The sequence below is a fragment of the Felis catus genome, chromosome C2 (assembly GCF_018350175.1).
Source record: "Felis catus isolate Fca126 chromosome C2, F.catus_Fca126_mat1.0, whole genome shotgun sequence".
NCBI lineage: Eukaryota > Metazoa > Chordata > Mammalia > Carnivora > Felidae > Felis > Felis catus.
This window is the reverse complement of record NC_058376.1, coordinates 66,076,909-66,099,888: the sequence shown is the minus strand read 5'-3', so window position 1 is coordinate 66,099,888 and position 22,980 is coordinate 66,076,909. Positions and strand designations below refer to the sequence as shown.

Below are 22,980 nucleotides of genomic sequence, written 5' to 3'. Positions count from 1 at the left end.
GAGTCAGAGAGCGCAAATGGGGGAAGGAAAGAAAGAGGGAGAGGGAGAGAGAGAGAGAGGGAGAGAGAGAGAGAGAGAGAGAGAGAGAGAGAGAGAGAGAGAGAGAGAGAGAATCCAAAGCAGGCTCCAGGCTCTGAGCTGTCCGCACAGAGCCTGACACGGGGCTCAAACCCACAAACCGTGAAATCACCATATGAGCCAAAGTCTGCTGCTTAACCGACTGAGCCACCCAGGTGCCCCAACTTCGTCTTTCTGACTATGATATGAGTACAAACTCAACGTAAAGACTTTGGAAAACCTAGAGAGCATAAAATAAGAACACTACTTGGTGACTCCATCCCAGAAATAAAAAAGGGAACTTTTGCATGGAATCCTTCCAGTCTTGTTCCTGTCGAGTTTGGGCCCGAGGGCCGGGCCGAGGCGGCTAGGGTAATGCTCCCGCCGCCCGAGGGTCGGAGCCGGACGGCAGGAGGAGGGCGGCGGAGCGGGCGGCAGACCGCGAGGCCCGCCGGGAGCGCGGCGCGCCCGGTTCGCGAATCCGTGCGTCCTCGCCGTGCGGGCCTCCTGGGCCGAGCGCGGGGTCCGGCGCGCCACGCGGGGCGGCGCCAGGGGAGGGGCGGGAGGCGCGGCCCCGCCAGCGCCCGGGCCGGAGGCGGCCGGGGAGGGCAGCGCGCGCCCCGCGCAGACCGGAGAGGCGGGCGCCGCCGTCCAGCCGCCCCCACGCCCGGCCCTCGGCGCGGCGATGGGCGCGGCTGCCTGCCCTTGCCCTGCCCCCCGTCCCTCCCGGTCCTTTCCAGCCCCGCGAACCCGCGAGAGACCCGCGGACCGCGGGCGTCCCGCTGCCAGACGCGGGTTTGGAGCTTTTCGGCGGTCGGAGACCTGGTGAGGTGAGCAGCGCGCTCTTGAGGATCCCAAATTCGGGATTTTGTAGGACCTCTCTGTGGACACTATATATCCACAAAACATCAAACACTTACCTTCGAAAAGTGGAAAGGGGGCAGGGCTTTCTTTCCTTTCCAGAATCTGGGCAGTTTCTTTGGAAACGGATAGGAAACTATCTTCGGAACTACAGGCGAGCCCTGCCAGGGTCGCTCATCAGGAATGCCAGTGGCAGTTTCCTGAGAGGAGAGGGGAGGGTACCGGTATTTGGTGGGCAGGGGCGCTGTGGCTGTTCTGTCTTGTTGAATGAGCGACAGACTGCTGAAATTGAGAGATCTGGGACCAGTTTTCCACAGCCTCTTCGCCGAACTTGTCCCCAAATCAGCCTTGCAGGGGCACGTTCACCCGGGATGCATGGTGGTTGGCGGGTAGGATGGACTCCCTCACCGGGAGTGTGAAGTCCCGAACAGAGAAAGTTTTATTGCCTGTCATACTGTCTTGTTCGGGGCAGAGGAGCGTCGCCCTGGAACTGCAGCATCCTTGTACCCTGGCGGGCACCTGTTTCCAAAGTAGCTCTATCAGAAGCTAGAGAGGCCACTTGTTAGAACTCGATGTTTGAATAGTGCATCTCTAAGTATACTCGTGCTACTGCAAAAGATGAACCTCGTTTTTCTTGAAATTTGAGTTTTGTTAACATTTCAGAACAGAAATCTGTGGGGAGAGAGGTGTGCGCTTTCTCTTCCTTTTGTTGGTTTTCTAGGTACAAGCATGCATGAATAGTAGACAAATTATGTCCTAGCCTGTAATGAAATGTCTTTCTTGGTGTGGTCCTTTAAGCCAGGATATAGAGGATAGCATTAAATTATTGCATCCCTAGGTCCAAGTGAGAGATATTCAGGTGGGGGGTTAATACCTGGAATAACTGTTGTATTAGGCAGCGAGGCCTGCAAAGGAAAATTAATTTTTCGCCATCAATGGCGATATTCAACACAGAAAGCCTCCCTGCAGGCTGAGTAGCAGCCAAGCTTGCAAAACAGTCGCTTCTTCCTTTGTTGCAGTTGGAGTAAATGTGTGTGGAGGTAAATGGCGGAGGAAGTGATTGTATATAGTGTAAGGCAGTTTGATTCTGGAGAATAAAATGCCTTGGCAGGCTTTCTTGAGTTACGGATCCGGAGATGTGGGGATAGAAGGCTCTCTGGTCTCTGTTTTGGCAGCTTCATTCCACTTCTGGGCCACCACTGTCTCTGGAGTGCTCCCTGTATTTCCCCTTCTCTTCTACCGCCAGCTTTTAGCTTCTCCCTCTTCCCCAATAAAGTCTAGAGTTGAGCCTTGTCAGAGGCAGAGTTATGGTAGCCTGGGGATAGAGAACATCAAGTCTTAGTGAAAGCAGAATTGTGGCCTAGGAGGATCTAAAGGGCCGATGGGATGAAGCCATCTAGAGTCTCAAGAGTGGGAGAATAATGACTGAGGGAAGGAGATTCTCTGGGGAGAACAATAGGTGCTTACAATTTGTTTCCTGCTGAGGATTTTAATATTTGCATTTTGTTGTTTGAACATAAGGACATTTCCAGATGGGGTTGGGGGAGTCAGAGGACTTTTCTGCCCTCCCACGCCACTAATTAACATTGCACTCCCTTGTAGGTTTTCAGAGAATAATCGGGGCAGGGGGAGAGATTAGAAAGAAGTACTGAGGCTCTGACTTACCTAAGAGACAGTGGAACAAGGACTAACTTGGGCAGAGAAGTTGGATTTGAAAATTGGAAGGAATGTTCCACATTTAGTTAAAAAACAGAACCTTTATTTTGTGGAGAGGTGTTGAGAATTATAACATTCATATTTAGTTGCTGGCGAATTTTGCCTGATAAAGGATGCAAATCCCTACCTCTCTCTCTCTCTCTCTCTCTCCTTCTTTTTCTTTTTCTTTCCAACAATTTATTATGAAAATTTTTCCTACATACAGAAAAGTTACCTACCTCACTTTTTATAAACATATGACTATCTTGGGATATAAACTTGTTAATGAAAATCAGAGTTTGAAATCCAGAAATATGTGATCTGGCCCCAGACCGAGCTTGAATCAGAAGGTGTGTGTGAAGGATATTAATATTGTGAAGGGAAAAAAATGTGGGTCTTATTCTGACTCTTCCCTAAGAGTCGGACATATCTCTTCATTTCTTCCTTTTTCCCATTCTTAAAACATCAGTTAGATTATATCACTCCCCTGGTTAACACTCTCTAATGGTACCCTTAATACTTTGTATAAAATCCACCTCTCTTGAAAGGTTTACCAAAGCCCTATGTGATCTGACCTGTTTGACCTCATACTCTATCACTCTCCCCTTTCTCGCTCTTCCTTCTGCCTGAACACTCTTCCTTCAGATACTTGCACTGCTTCTGTCCTCAATTCATTCAGGTCTCTTTTCAGATGTGACCTCTTTGATCAGGACTTCTCTAACCACGTGATCCAAAACAGCCTTTTGTCAGTCTCTGTCCTCTGACCCTGCTTTTTTCTTCGTTGTTTTATCATTACCTGGCATTATATAGTACTTCTGTTTCTTTGTCAGTTGTCCAATATCTCCCACTCAAATGTCAGCTCCATAACGAGAAATTTTTTGTTGTGTTCATGGTTATGTTCCTGTTTGGCAAATTGTAAGAAATTAATAAATAATTTTTGAATTAATTAGGTAATTAAATGACACAAACAAGGCATTAACTCCCATAAAGGTTGCAGAACCCTTGGTAAAATACTAGAAGTCCTTTTAGGTAATTTGGGTCAATCAATATTTTATTGGTAAGCGATGATCTTGGAGATCAGTGGCCTCTATTATCCTCACAGTGCTTCTAAACTGAAACCTGTGCTGGAAGCTTGGCCAATTTTGACAAACCCACATTCTAAACAAGATACAAAAAACTTCAATCCCAGAAATTTCCCTCATGCCCTTTTTGGGTCATTCCTACCATCCAGATGCAAACTTTGTTATGATTTGTATTATCATAGATTAAATTTTTTTTAGCATTTACTTATTTTTGGGAGACAGAGAGAGAGAGAGTGTGAGTGGGAGAGGGGCAGAGAGAGAGGGAGATACAGAATCCAAATCAGGCTCCAGGCTCTGAGCTGTTAGCACAGACCCCGATGCGGGGCTCAAACTCACGAACCGTGAGATCATGACCTGAGCCGAAGTTGGACACTTAACTGACTGAGCCACCCAGGTGCCCTTGTATTATCATAGATTAGTTTTGCATTCTTGGCCATCCATATAAATGTATTCACACTGTGTATACTTTTGCATTTGGCTTCTCTTTGCTCAACATGGTGTCTTAGATTCCTCCATGTTGTTAAGTATATCAGTTTTTAATTTCTTTTTGTTCTAATATTCCATTACATGAATATCTACCATGTGCTTATTTATCCATTCTCCTACTGATGGGCACTTGGGTTGTTTCCAGTTTGGAGCTATTCTAAATAAAGCTGCCATTCTTACAGGGTCTGCCTCATCTTGAATCCTATGTACTTTATTTGAAAATCTCTATGTCACCAGTGCTGAGAGAACTATGGCAAGGTTATTGGGGCTGTGACTGATGTAGCAGCCTGCCTGCAGCATAGTGAGTGTCTTCTCTAGACAGCTCCACTGGGCACTGACCTACCTCCTATTCCAGAGGAAGAGCACTTGGAAAATGAATGTCCATGCAAACTGGAGAGACCTCAGGAGCATTGTCAGTGTTTTTAGATCCTTAAAAGGGACTTTGTAGAACACCTGCTGCCATTACTGCTCTATTCCCTTCCTCCTCTCAGCTCCCCACCCCAGTACAAGTTGACTCTAATCAGCCACTGAACATTATGCTATCAAGGAGTTTAAATATTTATGAGCAAGAGTCTTGTTCGGAGCCTGATAAAATATTTATGTGTTTCCATGGGGCATTGGTTTCCATCTAGACTTCTCAAGGTGTTTTTCTGAGGCACTTGTCATAATCATGAGGTACTCAGAGATAGATGATATGGCCAGAGAATATCTTGTGTTCTTGAACCCCAGCTTGCAGTGTACCCTGCTTTGGTAGAGCTGGGGGAGAATGAGCAAACAGAAAAATGTGCATTAATAGTGCCTGGATCAGGAGAAAGATTGTGTGTGTTGATGAAAATGGATGAAAACCGAATGGCTTATGAATATAGCACTGCTAAAGGTGGGATTGTGGGAAAGAACCTGTTAGAGCGAGGAGGGATTAATGAAGGTCAGATGCATTCATTTCAGAGAGAAGCACAAAGGAACCAGCCTGTAAAAGACAGAGTCCCTTTGACACTGATGTAGACAAGGCCTATATACAGAAACTATACTGAATGCTATAATTATCACGCCTGTTATGAAACTATGGAGGAAAGGGTGTAGGCTAGTCAGGGTTTCCAGGTAGAAAGCAAAGAGCTAGCTATTCCACGGGGGATTCTTATTTTCCTCCAAGGAAGAAGTGTCTTTTGAGTAGAGTTCTAGAGGAGGTGTGGGACTTTGGCAACTGTGATGTGGAAGAACATTCCCTGAAAGAATAACTTCAGTGTGTATGTGAGTTAGGGCCAAAGTGCTGGTGTGGCTTGAGTAAGGTGAAGAGGTGGGGAGGGTCAGGTCAGGGCAGTTTGCAGTAAGAGATAAAGCAGGAGAACTATAGGCCAGCTTGTCAAGAACACAGGAGTGTGGACTTTAGTCTGTTTGTTGTAGAGAACCATGTAACTTTTGACCAGAGACTCATCAAAATTTGAGCAATTCCTGAGAGGTGCAACCAGCCCAAGCAAGGCCTTGAGGTCTGTTTATGCCCAAGGAGCTTCCAGAATATTTTGCTGTGTCCAGTCCAGTCTACAGACTGTGAGGTCTATTCTAAAGGAGGTAAATGAGAGGGAGGACAGATTCATTCAGTTTATTCCTAGGATTGACCAGAAACAGGTCTCACCAACCACCTTCTTGCCCTGCATAGCGTAAACTGAAAATGTGCCAAGTCAAATTGAATTCACAGGCTGTGTGCTACATCCTTGGCTCTTCTCCATGGCCACTTTGCCTCAGTAGGGGGAGTTGAGAGGGTCTAAGTACCCCTTTATTACCTCAACCCAAATCTGGGTCAGTATATTTCAGTTGTGGGTTGCCAAGCAACAGAGAACTAAGCAGTGAGGCTGGCAGAGCATCAATGCAGAACTCAGGCCTGCTTTGACCAGACTACTGGGCAGTGACTAGAAAGAGGCAACTGCCAGTAGAAGGTTAAGGTGATGCAGCTTGATAACCTATAGACGGGACTGCCTGGCCCCCTTCCACACGTGTTCTCTCTTCATATTGCAAGTTCCTTCTCAAAAGTGCCCCAGAATGTTTACTTTTTAGCTCATGATGAAAATAGGGAGGGAAATAGGGAGAGGTGTTAAGCCTATTGGCATCTGTACTTTATGGTGTTTGTGATAAGGAAGAGATCATTGTGGAAGAAATGGCTCAGGTGAATTCAGTTTTCAGTGCTGCAGTGAGGAGATTTGCATAGACATAGATTAGCAGAAAGCTTAGGAGTTCTGATGGAGAGAAGTGATTTCTTGGTATGAGGACCAGGAATAGCATGGGAGGGCCTCTTAGAGAAATTTCATGATTCTGTCCAGGGCTTTGTTGGTTGAAATTACTCTCTTGCTGCCATGGGTGCCTGTTCCAGAGTGACAGTGGGAACACCCAGGAAAGAGTGCTCTGGGCACTGCCACCTATCCATCCTGATTCTCCAAGGGTAACTGGGGAGACCTTGAGAGAGAAGACAGAAACAAATATCTTAATTAGGAAAATGGTAAGGGCCTGAAGATGTGGGCTGCACTGACGGTGTGGTAAGGGTCTAAAGTACAGTCTAGCAAGATTCCAGACCAAGGATCCTTCTTGCCTCTAATCTGAGATAGTCCTGGTTTTCTGCATGAAATGGAGTCTCCCAAAGGCCACATTAGCTTTAGTAGGTACTCTGGACACACGAACAGAATGCATGCTTAATTGAGTATCTTTTCCAAATGGACATTTTGATGATTCTCTGATTGTGCCCTGGCTCATGATAGCTGCCTGCTTTTGGATGCTGGTAGAATAAACCCAGAAGATGGAGTAAAGAGGGAACAGGGAAGATAATATCAAGAGACAAGAAAGGGAAAAGAATAGTGATGATGTGATCCTAGGTACCCACTTATCTACAAGTGAATACCGGGATGAAAGGAGTTCAAATAACTACCCATGGGGATCTCAACATGCAAATATTGCTGACTTCCAAGGCAGCTATAAGGAGAAAAGAAGGGCTGAGACATGAAGGCTGCTATCACAGTCAGTCTGTGGAATATTAATACTGGCTTGACGCACCAAAACCCATAGCCACACCACAACTGTGCGATGACAACAGTAACATGCTGTCCAAACCCCTTCTCCACTTCCACATATTCTTTAATTTGTAATATTAGGTATATATATGTGAGACATTCATCTATACTTACAAAGCTACACAAACACAGACCTGCTTTAAAAAGTTAAATATAAAGACAAAAAGAAATGATTCCAAAATATTATCAGTAGTAGGATTATAAATGATTACTTTTTTGAAAAAACTTAATCAGGGGCACCTGGATGGCTCAGTCGGGTAAGCATCTGACTTCGGCTCAGGTCATGGTCTCCCAGTTTGTGGGTTCGAGCCCCACATTGGGTTTGGCTCAGTGCTGACAGCTCAGAGCCTGGAGCCTGCTTTGGATTCTGTGTCTCCGTCTCTCTCTGCCTCTGCCCTGCTCATGTTCTCTCTCTCTCTCTCTCAGTCTTTGTCTCTCTCTCTCTCTCTCTCTCAAAAAATGAATAAACATTTAAAAAACTTAATCATATTTTCCATGAACACTATAGCCTTTCTCTGATAATCAGAAAAACACTGAATAAAAGATCTATTAAAGAGGTTAAGTAGGGAGATAGAAGAAGAGTCATGGAGAGAGGACAGGATTGTACAAGAAGAGAAAAAAAGATGTTGAAAGATGAATGAGTGATCATAAAAGTTAATTCTTCACAGGCTGCTAGCTTCTGCATATTATTTTGTTTATTATTGAATATTACGTATCTGTTGCCCCCAGAAGATCTGCAAGCTTCTATTATCATGAAACCAAATTCCAAATACTGAGCCAAGAAGTGTCACTTCTCCAGGGCCTTAATGCTATCCTGTGGGTAACAATTGGAAGGCCTACAACTGTATTCCAGTGGTCTTCAAAGAATCTTCCACCAAAGTGCTAACACAGAACACTTCAAAACTGGGCAGCGGCATCTTTCCCACAGAGTTTAATTTATTTAATTTAATATTTATCCCTGCAGAGGCTGCAGGCCAGCCTATGTATCTCCTCTCTGAAGCATGGAACAGGAGCTAACAAAGGCTGTCAGTAGTTGGAGTAGTGGGATTTTTCCAGACAAAAGCTTGTACTATTCTCATCCGTGCCTCTGCCGGCTGCTCACTGGCTCAGGCAGCCCCTTGGGAAGCTCTGTGGCTGAAGCTTCGGAGAGATACATGTAGTTATCATTTCACAACCACTGGCTTCCTCCAGAGGCACTGTCAAGTTTGTGCTTTAATTGGCTGTTGTTGAGAGACACAGGTGAGGCTTCTCTACTACAGCAGAAGTTACTGTTTACCCCTCCCCACCAGGATCAATTTAAAGCAAATGCCAAAGAACAACACACCCCACTGAACTTTGGGGTCTGGCATTACTTGTAATTATAAGGTCAATAAATCCTTTTCACGTTTTAAATTTATTACATTTTTAAATTGTATAAGCAATACACACTCATTATAACAAATCTAGTAATACAGTCATCTATAAAGAAAATGTTATTAATCTCCACCTCCTTTTTCCTCCATCTTCCTGACAAAACCACTCTTAAAAGTTAAGTGTGATTCTTTCATGCCTTTTCTATGTTCAAAAAAATATGTAGAGTTATTTTCTATTTCTTTATATAAATGAGATCATATCATACCAGTTATGCTGTTATTTGTTTCATTTTATTTGTCATATTATGTACATTATTCTAAGCAAATAAATTTAATTGATCCAATTTCTTTTTTTAAACGTTTATTTATTTTGAGAGAGAGAGAGAGAGAGAGAGAGAGAATGAGCGGAGGAGGGGTAGAGAGAGAGGGAAAGAGAGAATCCCAAGCAGGCTCTGCGCCATCAGCACAGAGCCCCATGTGGGGCTTGATCTCACAAATCATCAGATCGTGACCTGAGCTAAAATCAGGAGCCAGTCACTTAACTGACTGAGCCCCCAGGTGCCCTCCAATTCCTTAACAAAATTTTTTTTAATGTTTATTTTCAAGAGACAGAGACAGAGCATGCACAGGGGAGGGGCAGAGAAAGAGGGTGACACAGAATCTGAAGCCGGGCTCTAGGCTGTCAGCACAGAGCCCGATGTGGGGCTCATACTCATGAACTGTGAGATAATGACCTGAGCCGAAGTCAGACGCTCAATTGGCTGAGCCACCCAGGCACACCCCCAATTTCTTATTTTTAATAGCTACTTAATATTCCTTTGTAGATGTTCCATAATTTTTCCCATTATTTCTGTATTGATAGATATTCCAGTTTTTCCTCTGGTTGTTGTTGGGTTTTTTTTTAATGTATATACAACAAATTATGCCACAGTAAACATTTTACATTTATCCTTACACTTTGGTTTCCATTTCCAGAGGAAGATTCCCCAAACTGGCATTTCTGGGCCAAAGGGAATACACACAATTTTACTTCTCATTGTGGGGCTCCCCTACAGCAATTGTTTGCCTCTCTTCTTTTGTCTTTCTTTCCCCTCTCCCACTGCCTTTCACCAGGGAAGCCTGTGCATTTAGGCAAGAGAGCCCTGCAGTGAGAACTCCTCCTTGCCAAGTGTGGATTATATTAGCTCAGTGGGAAATGGGGTCTGTAATGTCTTGGCTGCATTGTGTCTCTATTGCTTCTGGTTGGCCAGAGTGTTCACAGTTCCCCTTGCTCATTTATTCCATGCTGTGGAATTATACATGGTCTTCATATGTTGTAGGAACAGCGTGATCAGTTGCAGGGTGGGGGTGGGGGATGGCTTTCAGAGAAAATAGGCTGTTACAATGCTTTTTCACAACACCTTATCTGCCATGTTCTTTTTTTATGCCTTTTCTTTAACAGTGGAATTGAGAAAAGTTCTTCGATTCTATCGCAGTTGTCTCCCTCTATTTTGAGGGATTTGGGATTTGGGGAGTTTTATGAGTATATAGTCAATCAACTACAACTGATTACTTGACATGAGGCTAATTAGTTAAGAAGGTAGGGGGCTTGGAGCTTAAGGATCAGTGCCAAGCAACAGATGTGAACATTTTTAAACAAATGGTTTTTAACAAACCTGGTACTAGGAGCGAACTTCCCAGCACTACTTGGCTCTCATTTTTAGTTTTGTTCTTGTTTGCATGTAAAACTTTAATCTGGTCCACCAGACCAGAGAGGAGTGGGATTCCCACCACACCAGGGCTGGAGAAAATACCAGAGAAGCACTAAGGGAAGCTGGTGAGTACACACAAGTAAAATATAAGATGTGAACTAACAAAATAGTAAGAAGTAAATGAGATTTTAAAACCCTCAGCTAAAGGCTGCTGTGTGACCAGAGACCTAGGAGCTCATACACACTTTATAGAAATTTGTGATCTCTAATTCTTATTAGAAACCCAGTTGTGAGTCTATGTTCAGAATGCAAACGTTAGCAAAAGAGGGAAAGAAATTAAGTTCTGTAGCAAACATTTTGCTATTGGCACCTATAACACATGTCGCAACTTTTACTCAGTAGCTTTGAAATGGATTTCTATGCCCAAGACTGAAAACTAAAGGAAGAAAAGAAAACCAGAATAGAAGTTGTTGCAATTAATTTCTAAGGAGAAATTTTAACTTTAGCTTGAGCATGTATGAACCTGTAGAATAAACATTAGCCTTTGTGTTAATACATACTTTTATAGAAACTTTTAATTTTCAAATACACACTGACCAGTAATAATGATAGTAAAACCAGTCCCCATAATAGGTTTGTCTTTTATAACTTAGGAATTCTGTAATGTCTCTTAATTGGTCTCATAGTTAATAGTAAGGATAGTTATATCTTATACTGTTTGCACTGTCATTTGTGTCTGTAAAGATTATCTTTAAACAGTTTGGTCTTGTCAGTAAAAATATTTTCAGGTTAAATATATTACAAGACATTAAGCATCTGCATCTGGCTACTGCTCCCATAGAGGACATCTAGAAAAACTAGATTTTATTTAAAAAAATTTTTTTTAAATCTTTATTTATTTGTTTATTTATTTTTAATTTTTTAATGTTTATTCTTGAAGGAAAGAGAGACAGAGAATGGGTGGGGGAGGGGCAGAGAAAGAGGGAGACACAGAATCTGAAGCAGGCTCCAGGCCCTGAACTGTCAGCACAGAGCCCGATGTGGGGCTCAAACCCATGAACCACAAGTTTATGACCTGAGCCGAAGCTGAGTGACTGAGCCACCCAGGGGCCCCTAAAAAAACTAGATTTTAAAAATTTATTTGAGGACAGGGGGCACCTGGATGAATCAGTTGGTTAAGCATCCAACTGATTTGGGCTCAGGTCATGGTTCATAAGTTGGAGTTCTGTGTCAGGATCTGCACTGTCAGCACAGAGGTCGCTTGGGATCCTCTCTCGCCCTCTTTCTGCCCCTCCCCTGCTAATGCTCTCTCTGTCGCTCAAAATAAGTAAATAAACAACAAAAAAAAATTATTTGAGGGTATAAGAGACCCACTAAGGAAGCCAGAACTTGAGAGCTAAGACCTCATAAAGAGAAACTCAGTGAGTGTCCTGCATAGTAGTTTGCTTTTCCCTTGAGACATTTTCCTAAGTAGCAGGTGAGGAGAAGCTAAGAACCCAAGCAAAAAGCAGCTGCTAAGAGTCAGAAAAGCTGAGCAGAACATTCTACAGTTTGAAAGGGCCAGGGAAGGGGGGGGGGGGGAAGGAGTTCTAGGACACTAAATGAGCAAGGACATGAGATGCCTGATTATGAAAAGAAAAGAGGCAGAGAGGCCCAATGATCTAGACAATTTTCCTTTCAAGTTGCTTTCCATTTATAAGTAGCATAGGCCAAAAGGTAAAAAAGCCAAACAGAAAGCAGATGCTAAAAAAGCCAAGAAACTAACCAGCGCTACTTGCAGTCTTACTGTGCTGGGAAGATAAAAGTTGGAGTGTGGTCCACCAAGGTGGAAGGGCCTGAAAAGCAGTGTGATGGTGACTTTCATATCTGTTTCAGTGAGTCACAGGATACCCAGATTTCTGGCTAAACATTATTTTGAGGTATATCTGTGAGAGTGTTTCCAGAAGAGATTAGCATTTGCATTGGTGAACTGAGTAAAGCAGTAGGCCCTCCCCAGTGTGGATGAGGATCATCCAATCCATTGAGGGTCTGAATGGAACAAAAGGGTAGAGGAAGGGTGAAATTTCTCTGCCTGACAGTTTGACCTAGGACATTGATTTTCTCCTGTCCTTGGCGCTCTTGGTTCTCAGGCCTTCACACTTGGACTGGCATGTATACTATCAGCTCTCTGGCTTGCAGGACTTCAAACTATGCTACTAGCTTTCCTGGGTCTCCAGCTTGCAGATAGCTGATCACAGAATTTCTCAGCCTCCTTAATTGCATGACCCAGAACCTTATAATAAATCTCTTTTACTTATATATAAAATATTGGTTCTGTTTCTCTGGAGGACCCTGACTAATACAAACATCCTAAGCTTTCAGTTGAGACTCCTAAAGGACTATATCTGAGAAGTTAGCAGAGAAATAGACCTGGTCTTATTGAAATTGAAATCTAATTCCCAATCAGATCAGTTAGTGATTGGATTAAAGTAATATGTTTATATTATAGTACCCTAGCAGAAGCTAAAGAACATATTCATTGGAGAAAAGAAAATGACCCAGAACTACTGTATTTTTATTATATGGTTTCTGATATTCAGTGAAACAAAATAAAAGCAGGATACATTTTCCAGAATATGGTGCAGAAAGAGAGAATGCAGACTCCTTGAGTTGAGAAGACAGTTTCAAGTCCAGGGTGACCAAGGCAGCTGGAGTTTAGGGGACAGAGTATCAACATGGAGAGTAAACAGAGAGAATTCCAGAAATCATCACAGAGTACACCAAGTATTAAGCTGAGTACTGGTCAGCACATGCCTACAAGGAAGCTACCTAGGGATAGAAAAAGAACCACTCAAAAGGATTAGGGGAAACAGTACTTGCTGCTCACACAGGGCTATGAATAGTGCCTATTCCCACTGGTCATACTAAAAAAGCTAGTAACTCAGAGGGTATTGGGTAGTGGGCTCTGAGAGATAATGCTTTAGCAGTGGGGAATAATTAGCCCTACAATGAGCACTACTCTGATTCTGCCCAACACCTTAAAAGAAGACCCTATAGGGCCAAACTATTCCCAATTAACTATGTCTTAGAACAAAGCTCAAGAATATTTAGAGGAATAAGAAATTAATATTATGTGTAATTGGAAGCTGTGAGGGCATAGTAAAACATTTGAAGAGATGGTGAGTGAGATATTTTCAACAAAGATAAGGATGGCAGTGATTTCTCTATCAGAAACAATGCAAGCAAAAAGGCAGTGGAAAAATATCTTTAAAGTACTGGAAAAAAACCCCAAACATTTCCAACCTAGAATTCTATACCCAGTGAAAGTATCTTTCAAAACAAAGGCAAAATGAAGACTTTTGCAGATATATAAAAGCTGAAAGAATTAATCACTGAAAGATGTGCAGTACCAGAATGTTAAAGGAAGTTCTTTCAATAAAAGGAAAATGGTATCAATAGGAAATATAAATCTATACCAAAAAAAAAAAAAAAAAAAAAAAAAGCACCAGACATGGTAACTATGTAATGATTTGTCTTAAGATTTAAACCTCTTTTAAATATAACTGTCAGTTTAAATAAAAATAAAGAATAATGCGGGATTTATAACATATGTAAAAGGAATATATGATGATGAGCACAAAGACTGAGTGGCAATATGGAAGTATATTGTTACACTACATGTGAAGTGATATGGTATCATCTGAAGATAGATTGTGACAAATTAAGATATCTCTGTAAACACAAAAACAGTCACAAAGAAAATAAAACAAAGAAGCATACTAATAATCAGCCAACAAAGAGATAAAGTATAATCATAAAAATACTGAATTTGCCTATGAGAATTCAGAAAAGGAGGGAAAAGGGAATAAGGAAGAGATGAGACAAATAAAAGACAATAGCCACATAATAAATATATTTAAACTTAAATATACCAATAACTACTTTAGATGTAAATGATCTTAACCCCTCAACTAACAGAAAGTGCCATATTGGATTTTTAAAAAGCAAAGCCAACAATGTACTATGTACAAGAAACACATTTCATATATTATGACACAAATGGATTAGAGAAGGGGTGCCTGGGTGGCGCAGTCGGTTAAGCATCCGACTTCAGCCAGGTCACGATCTCGCGGTCTGTGAGCTCGAGCCCCGCGTCAGGCTCTGGGCTGATGGCTCGGAGCCTGGAGCCTGTTTCCGATTCTGTGTCTCCCTCTCTCTCTGCCCCTCCCCCGTTCATGCTCTGTCTTTCTCTGTCCCAAAAATAAATAAAAACGTGGAAAAAAAATTAAAAAAAAAAAACAAATGGATTAGAGAAAAGGATGGGAAGGATTTACTATGCTAACACACTGATAATCAAAATATATCTGAGGTTTGCCTGGGTGGCTTAGTTGGTTAAACATCCAACTCTTGATATTGGCTCAGGTCATAATTTCACAGTTCATGGGATCGAGCCCCTCACTGGGCTCTGTGCTGACAGCACAGAGCCTGCTTGGGATTCTCTTTCTCCCTCTTTCTCTCTCTGCTCCTCCTCTTCTCTCTCTCTCTCAAAATAAATAAATAAACTGTAAAAAAAATCAAAGTATAGCTGAAAAGCAATATTAGATTGCAGAGCAAAGGATATTACTAAAGATAACAAAACTAATTTCATAATGACAGTCGATTTGTCAAGGGGACATAACAATATTAAATATACATTTAACAACAGAACTTCAAAATACATGAAGTAGAAATGATACAACTTCAAGGAGCAATTGAAAAATTCACAATTGTAGTCCAAAATTTCATTAGCTTTTTCTCAGTGATGGATATAACAAGAAGACAGAAAATAAAGATATGGAAGAAGGAGCCAACAGAATCAGTTTGACCTCATTGATCTTCATAGAGCACTATACCTATCAATAGCAAAATATCTATTGTTTTCAAGTGCATGTGGAACATTTACATAGACCATATTCTGGGCCCCAGAATAATTCTCAGTACATTTAAAAGGGTTCAAGTCATACAAAGTATATTCTTAACCACAATACAATTAGTTAAGAAATCAATGATAGGTGTGCCTGAGTGGCTCAGTTGATTCAACATCTGACTCTTGATCTCGGCTCAGGTTATGATCTCAGCTTAGGTTATGATCTTGGCTCCGGTTATGATCTCATGGTTCATGAGATCAAGCCCTGTGTCAGGCTCTGTGTGGACAGCACAAAACCTGCTTGGGATTTTCTCTCTTCCTCTCTCTCTGCCCTTCCCCAATGTGCTCTCTCTCTCTCAAAATAAATAAGTAGACACTTTAAAAAAAGAAATCAATAACAGAAATATTCAAATGTTTGGAAAATAAGCAGTGCACTTCAAAAAAGCTCACAAGTCAGGCAGGGCACCTGGGGAGCTCAGTCAGTTAAGCATCCCACTCTTGGTTTTGGCTCAGGTCATGATTTCACAGTTTGTGAGTTCAAGCCCTGCATCCATCTCGGTGCTGACAGCACAAGTCCTGCTTGAGATTCTTTCTCTCTCTCTCTCTTTCCCACACCTTCTCGTGCACACATTCACTCCCACTCTCTCTCTCTCTCTCAGAATAGATAAATAAACTTGAAAAAAGTAGCTCATGAGTCAAAGAAGAAATCAAAAGGGAAATCAGAAATTATTTTGGACTGAATGAAAGTGAAAAGTATCAAAAACGGTACTTAGGTGAAAGTTTTTAGTGGTTAAGGGTTTGTAAAGAGACAAGTCTCAAATCAATATTGTCAGCTTCCATGCTAAGAAACTAGAATAAAAAAGAGCAAATGAGACCTAAAGGAAGCAGAAGAAAGTAATAAATAGCAGAGCAGAAATCAATAAAATGGATAACAAACAAACAAACAAAAAAGTAGAGATCAATGAAAGCAAATGTTGATTAATTGTGACTATCAATAAAAGCAGTAAACCTCTAGCCAGGTTGATAGGATAAAAAAAGAGCAGATACAGTTTGCTAATGTTATAAATTAAAGAGGTGACATCATTACACATTCTGCAGATACTGTAAAAACTTTATTCTAATAATTCTATCCACTTAGATAAAATGAACAAATTCCTTGAAAGAGACAAACTACAAAAGTTCATTCAAGAAATATTAGACAATGGGAAAGCCCAGATCTATTGAAGAAAGTCTCAGCAAACTAGGAATAGAGAACGTCCTTACAGTCTCTTCCTTTGCTGTCCTAACCGCTGTTCTCTCATAGTGTTTTCGATAAACTTCTGTCTCCTTTGTGAATTGAATTCTTTCACCACCTGCACTGCTGGCCTACACCCAATTGGTTTCCTTTACATTTGGTGGAGCCCATACTGGTCGCTCTGCTAGCCTAGGACTTTCCTTGGATTCTCTGGGAATTTCTCAGGACTTTCCTTCAGTGGACGACTCTGGTGTTCCTTGGGGAACTGACAGCATCGGGCTGAGGTTACTTCTCAGTGAGGATCAGAAGTCCTGGGGGAACCAGCTGGACTGTCCTTGCCTGAAAGAGTGAAGGATTTCCCCTCTTGCCCTTTGGGGAGGGATCCTTCCCTCCCTCTCCTTTCTCTTTTCCACCCTTCAGAGGTCTAACCCTGGTACTTCTCAGACAACTGAATATTTCTGGCTAGGATGGCTCGGCTCCCCAGTGTGGCCTGAAGGTCTGACTACCTGAGGTCAGACTACCTGGCAAAGGACTCATCTCTTCTCTCCTCTCCTCTCCTCTCCTCTCCTCTCCTCTCCTCTCCTCTCCTCTCCTCTCCTCTCCTCCCCCCTCCCCTCCCCCCTCCCCTCCCCTCCCCTCCCCTCCCCTCCCCTCCCTTCCCCTCCACCTCACTCCCCTGAGGTCTCCATTCCCAGTATGTCACGCAGTTGGCAGTGAAAGCTTGTCCAGGGAAAATCTGCATATATTGTGCACTCAGTTGGGATCCTTTCCTGACACTGGTTGACTCTCAGCCATCTTGGTTCTTTTGCACCCTTGCCCTGCCGCCCTGCCTCTGCTTTTTTCCTTTGTTCTTGCAGATCTAGCCACTGTCTTGATCTACAAGTAAAATATGTTCCTACGTGTCTGAATGAATCCAACAATTCCATATATGAATGATAATTCAACAAGGATTCCAGCCCATACCATCAGAGGGTCCCCTCTCCCTAAATCCCATGAACCTGGCCACCAGGGAATTTCATTCACATTGCCTATAAGCATGTTAATATAATACCATGCTCTGGTCTCGAACTGTACAAAACCCCTGATGGACCCACAAGTTTAGGTGGGGGCAGCACATCCTCCCTTGTCCAGCATGAAGCAGCTACTAAAGATGAGACCTTTGCCCAAATGCCAAATATTTGTCATTGTCAGTCAGGGAGGAATGTGGAGGAATGTTGCTTTTAGGCAAAACAGGCTTGAGCAGTGGAAACCTGAGTAAGGTAAGAGAGCACACAGTGACTACTGAACTGAATGCAAACAGGCTCATTAGGTGACCCACCTTGAAATATTCATAAGCCCTAGCTGACCAATGGGCTGCTTACAACCAGGCACAAGTACCAAAAAAGGAAAATTCTATATATTCCCATACTTTCTCAGTTTCCCCCCTTAACTCTGGTGCCCTGCCACTGCCTGGTGGCAGACAGTCTTTCCTTTGCTGTTCTGCCACTACTCACTTGCAGTGTATTCAATAAACTTATATCTTCTTAAAAAAAAGTGGGGGGTTGGCACCTGGGTGGCTCAGTCGGTTGGGGGTCCACTTCGGCTCAGGTCATGATCTCATGGTCTGTGATTTCGAGCCCCGCATTGGGCTCTGTGCTGACAGCTCAGAGCCTGGAGCCTGCTTCAGATTCTGTCCCCCCCTTTCTCTGCCCTTCCCCCGCTCATGCTCTGTCTCTCTCTGTCAAAAATAAATAAAACATCAAAAAAAAAAAAAAAACTTCCTTAATCGGATAAAGGGAATCTATGGAAAATCTGCATCTAACATATTTAATGATAAAAGACCAAATACTTTCTCCCTAAGATCGAGAACAAGACAATGATGACTACTTCACTAATTCTATTCAACATGGTCTTGGAAGCCCTAGCCACTATAATGAGGTAGAAAAATAATAATAAATGAAAAGCATCCAGTTGAGAAAGGAAGAAGTAAGACCATCTTTATTTTCATGTGACCTGATCATCTATTTAGAAAATTCAATAGAATCTGCAAAAGAGCTACTCTAGTAGCTATTAAAAGAGTTTAACATTGGGGCGCCTGGGTGGCGCAGTCAGTTAAGCGTCCGACTTCAGCCAGGTCACGATCTCGCGGTCCGTGAGTTTGAGCCCCACGTCGGGCTCTGGGCTGATGGCTCAGAGCCTGGAGCCTGTTTCCGATTCTGTATCTCCATCTCTCTCTGCCCCTCCCCCGTTCATGCTCTGTCTTTCTCTGTCCCAAAAATAAATAAACGTTAAAAAAAAAAAAAAGAGTTTAACATGGTTACAAAATACAATATCAATATATAAACATCAATTGTGGATATATATAGATATTTGTATCTATATATATCTCTATAGTGTTAAACAATAAAAATTGAAAGTAAAACATATTAGTGGGGCGCCTGGGTGGCTCAGTCAGTTGAGCGTCTGACTTCAGCTCAGGTCATGATCTCACAGTTCATGAGTTCGAGCCCCGCGTTGGGCTCAGTGCTGACAGCTCAGAGCCTGGAGCCTGCTTTGGATTCTGTGTCTCCCTCTTTCTCTGCCACTTCCCTGCTCACACTCTGTCTCTCTCTCTCTCTCTCTCAAAAATAAATAAACATTAAAAATAATAATAAAAATAAATGGGATTAGTGCCCTTTTAAGAAGAGGCCAGAGAACTAAGTAACTCTCTTTCCATCATGTAAGGATGCAGCAATAAGTCAGCTATCTGCAAACTGGAAGAGGGTTCTCACCAGAATTCAACCATTTTGGACCATGATCTTGGACCTCCAGCCTCCAGAACTGTGAGAAATAAATTTCTGTTGTTTATAAGCCACCTAGTCTATGGTATTTTGTTGTACCAGTTAAGCCAAGACAATGGGATAGAGACTTAATATTGCTAAGATTTTGTTTTTTCCCCGAATTCATCTATAGATACAATGCAGTCCTAATCAAAATCCCAGATATTCTTGTAGAAATTGATAACTTCATTCTAAAATCCATGTCAAAATGTGCAGTATTTAGAATAGCCAAAACACCTTTCTTTTTTTTTTAACATTATTTTTTATTTTTTAAAATTTACATCCAAATTAGTTAGCATATAGTGAAGCAATGATTTCAGGAGTAGATTCCTTAATGCCCCTTACCCATTTAGCCTATCCCCCCTGCCACAACCCCTCTAGCAAACCTCAGTTTTTTCTCCATATTTAAAAGTCTCTTATGTTTTGTCCCCCTCCCTGTTTTTATTTATTTTTGTTTCCCTTCCCTTATGTCCATCTGTTTTGTCTCTTAAAGTCCTCATATGAGTGAAGTCATATGATTTTTGTCTTTCTCTGACTGACCAATTTCACTTAGCATAATACCCTCCAGTTCCATCCACGTAGTTGCAAATGGCCAGATTTCATTCTTTTTGATTGCCAGGTAATACTCCATTGTGTGTGTGTGTGTGTGTGTGTGTGTGTGTGTCTGTGTGTCTGTGTGTCTGTGTGTCTGTGTGTGTGTCTGTGTGTGTATACACACACATATATGTACACCACATCTTCTTTATCCATTCATCAATCGATGGATATTTGGGCTCTTTCCATACTTTGGCTATTGTTGATAGTGCTGCTATAAATATGGGGGTGCATGTGTCCCTTCAAAACAGCACACCTGTATCCTGTGGATAAATGCCTAGTAGTGCAATTGCTGGGTCGTAAGGTAGTTCTATTTTTAGTTTTTTGAGGAACCTCCATACTGTTTTCCAGAGTGGCTGCACCAGCTTGCATTGCTACCAACAATGCAAAAGAGATCCTCTCTCTCCGCATCCTCGCCAACATCTGTTGTTGCCTGAGTTGTTAATGTTAGCCATTCTGACAGGTATAAGGTGGTATCTCATTGTGGTTTTGATTTGTATTTCCCTGATGATGAATGATGTTGAGCATTTTTTCATGTGTCGGTTGGCCATCTGAATGTCTTCTTTGGAGAAGTGTCTATTCATGTCTTTTGCCCATTTCTTCACTGGATTACTTGTTTTTTGGGTGTTGAGTTTGATAAGTTCTTCATAGATTTTGGATACTAACCCTTTATCTGATATATCATTTGCAAATATCTTCTCCCATTCTGTCGGTCGCCTTTTAGTTTTGCTGATTGTTTCCTTTGCTGTGCAGAAGCTTTTTATTTTGATGAGGTCCCAGTAGTTCATTTTTGCTTTTGTTTCCCTTGCCTCTGGAGATGTGTTGAGTAAGACGTTGCTGCGGGGAAGATCAGAGAGGTTTTTGCCTGCTTTCCCCTCGAGGATTTTGATGGCTTCCTGTCTTACATTGAGGTCTTTCATCCATTTTGAGTTTATTTTTGTGTATGGTGTAAGAAAGTGGTCCAGGTTCATTCTTCTGCATGTCGCTGTCCAGTTTTCCCAGTATCACTTGCTGAAGAGACTGTCTTTATTCCATTGGATATTCTTTCCTGCTTTGTCAAAGATTAGTTGGCCATATGTTTGTGGGTCCATTTCTGGGTTCTCTGTTCTATTCCATGGATCTGAGTGTCTGTTCTTGTGCCAGTACCATACTGTCTTGATGATTACAGCTTTGTAGTATAGCTGCTTGAAGTCTGGGATTGTGATGCCTCCTGCTTTGGTTTTCTTTTTCAAGATTGCTTTGGCTATTCGGGGTCTTTTCTGGTTCCATACAAATTTTAGGATTATTTGTTCTAGCTCTGTGAAGAATGCTGGTGTTACTTTGATAGGGATTGCATTGAATATGTAGATTGCTTTGGGTAGTATTGACATTTTAACAATATTTCTTCTTCCTATCCAGGAGCATGGAATCTTTTTCCATTTCTTTGTGTCTTCTTCAGTTTCTTTCATAACCTTTCTATAGTTTTCAGTGTATAGATTTTTCACCTCTTTGGTTAGATTTATTCCTAGGTATTTTGTGGTTTTTGGTGCAACTGTAAATGGGATCGGTTCCTTGATTTCTCTTTCTGTTGCTTCATTGTTGGCGTATAGGAAAGCAATCGATATCTGTGCATCGATTTTATATCCTGCAACTTTTCTGAATTCATGTGTCAGTTCTGGCCGTGTTTTGGTGGAATCTTTTGGGTTTTCCATATGGAGTATCATGTCATCTGCGAAGAGTGAAAATTTGACCTCCTCCTGGCTGATTTGGATGCCTTTTATTTCTTTGTGTTGTCTGATTGCAGAGGCTAAGACTTCCAATACTGTGTTGAATAACAGTGGCGAGAGTGGGCATCCCTGTCTTGTTCCTGACCTTAGGGGGAAAGCTCTCAGTTTTTCTCTACTGAGGATGATATTAGCGTTGGGTCGTTCATATATGGCTTTTATGATATGGAGGTATGATCCTTCTATCCCTACTTTCTTGAGGGTTTTTATCAAGAAAGGATGCTGTATTTTGTCAAATGCTTTCTCTGCATCTATTGTAAGGATCATATGGTCAACAAAAGAAAGCTGGAGTATCCATTCTTGTATCAGACAATCTAGACTTTGAAATAAAGACTATCAAGAGATGCAGAAGGGCATTATATCATAATCAAGGGGCCTATAGACCAAGAAGACCTAACAATTGTAAACATGTATGCACCAAATGTGAAAGCACCCAAATATATAAATCAGTTAATCACAAACATAAAGAAACTCATCGATAGTAATACCATAATAGTAGGAGACTTCAACACCCCACTCACAACAATGGACAGATCATCTAATCAAAAAATCAACAAGGAAACAATGGCTTTGAATGACACACTGGACCAGATGAACTTAACAGATATATTCAGAACATTTCGTCCTAAAGCATCAGAATATACATTTTTCTCCAGTGCACATGGAGGGTTCTCCAGAATAGACCATATACTGGGACACAAATCAGCCCTAAGTAAGTACATAAAGATCGAGATCATACCGTGCATATTTTCAGACCACAACATTATGTAACTTGAAATCAACCACAAGAAAAAATTTGGAAAGGTAACAAATACTTGGAGACGGAAGAACATCCTACTAAAGAATGAATGAGCTAACCAAGCAGTTAAAGAGGAAATTAAAAAGTATATGGAAGTCAGTGAAAACGATAGCACTACAACCCAAAACCTCTGGGACACAGCAAAGGCAGTCATAAGAGGAAAGTATATAGCAATCCAGGCCTTCCTAAAGAAGGAAGAAAGATCTCAGATACACAACCTAACCTTACACCTTAAGGAGCTGGAAAAAGAACAGCAAATAAAACCCCAAACCAGCAGAAGACAGGAAATAATAAAGATTAGAGCAGAAATTAATACTATCGAAACCAAACAAACAGTAGAACAGATCAATGAAACCAGAAGCTGGTTCTTTGAAAGAATTAACAAAATTCATAAACCACTAGCCAGTCTGACCAAGAAGAAAAAGGAAAGGACCCAAATAAGTAAAATCAAGAATGAAAGAGGAGAGATCACAACCAACACAACAGAAATAAAAACAAGAGAATATTACGAGCAATTATATGCCAATAAAATGGGCAATCTGGAAGAAATGGACAAATTCCTAGAAACATATACCCTACCAAAACTGAAATAGGAAGAAATAAAAAATTTGAACAGACCCATAACCAGTA

The 22,980-nt window shown here is 41.8% G+C and overlaps 2 protein-coding genes across 5 annotated transcripts in view; both read left to right on the top strand.

The window, feature by feature from the left end:
* LRRC58 (leucine rich repeat containing 58) overlaps positions 1 to 19,199 on the top strand; it is a 77,931-nt gene extending 58,732 nt beyond the window's left edge. Inside the window, exon 5 of one of the 2 annotated variants that reach the window (XM_023260203.2) lies at positions 19,100 to 19,199. In XM_023260203.2, coding sequence (XP_023115971.1) covers positions 19,100 to 19,112 — 13 coding nt within the window. In that variant the 3' untranslated portion in view covers positions 19,113 to 19,199. Of the gene's footprint in view, positions 1 to 10,332; positions 10,403 to 19,099 lie in introns of those variants that run through there. The other variant, XM_045036994.1, reaches the window with a different exon arrangement.
* GPR156 (G protein-coupled receptor 156) overlaps positions 623 to 22,980 on the top strand; it is a 115,041-nt gene continuing 92,683 nt past the window's right edge. The window contains exon 1 of one of the 3 annotated variants that reach the window (XM_045036992.1): positions 623 to 887. The gene's annotated coding sequence lies outside the window, so the exon portion shown is untranslated. The remainder of the gene's footprint in view (positions 888 to 22,980) is intronic. The other 2 variants (XM_045036993.1, XM_019839812.3) reach the window with 2 other exon arrangements.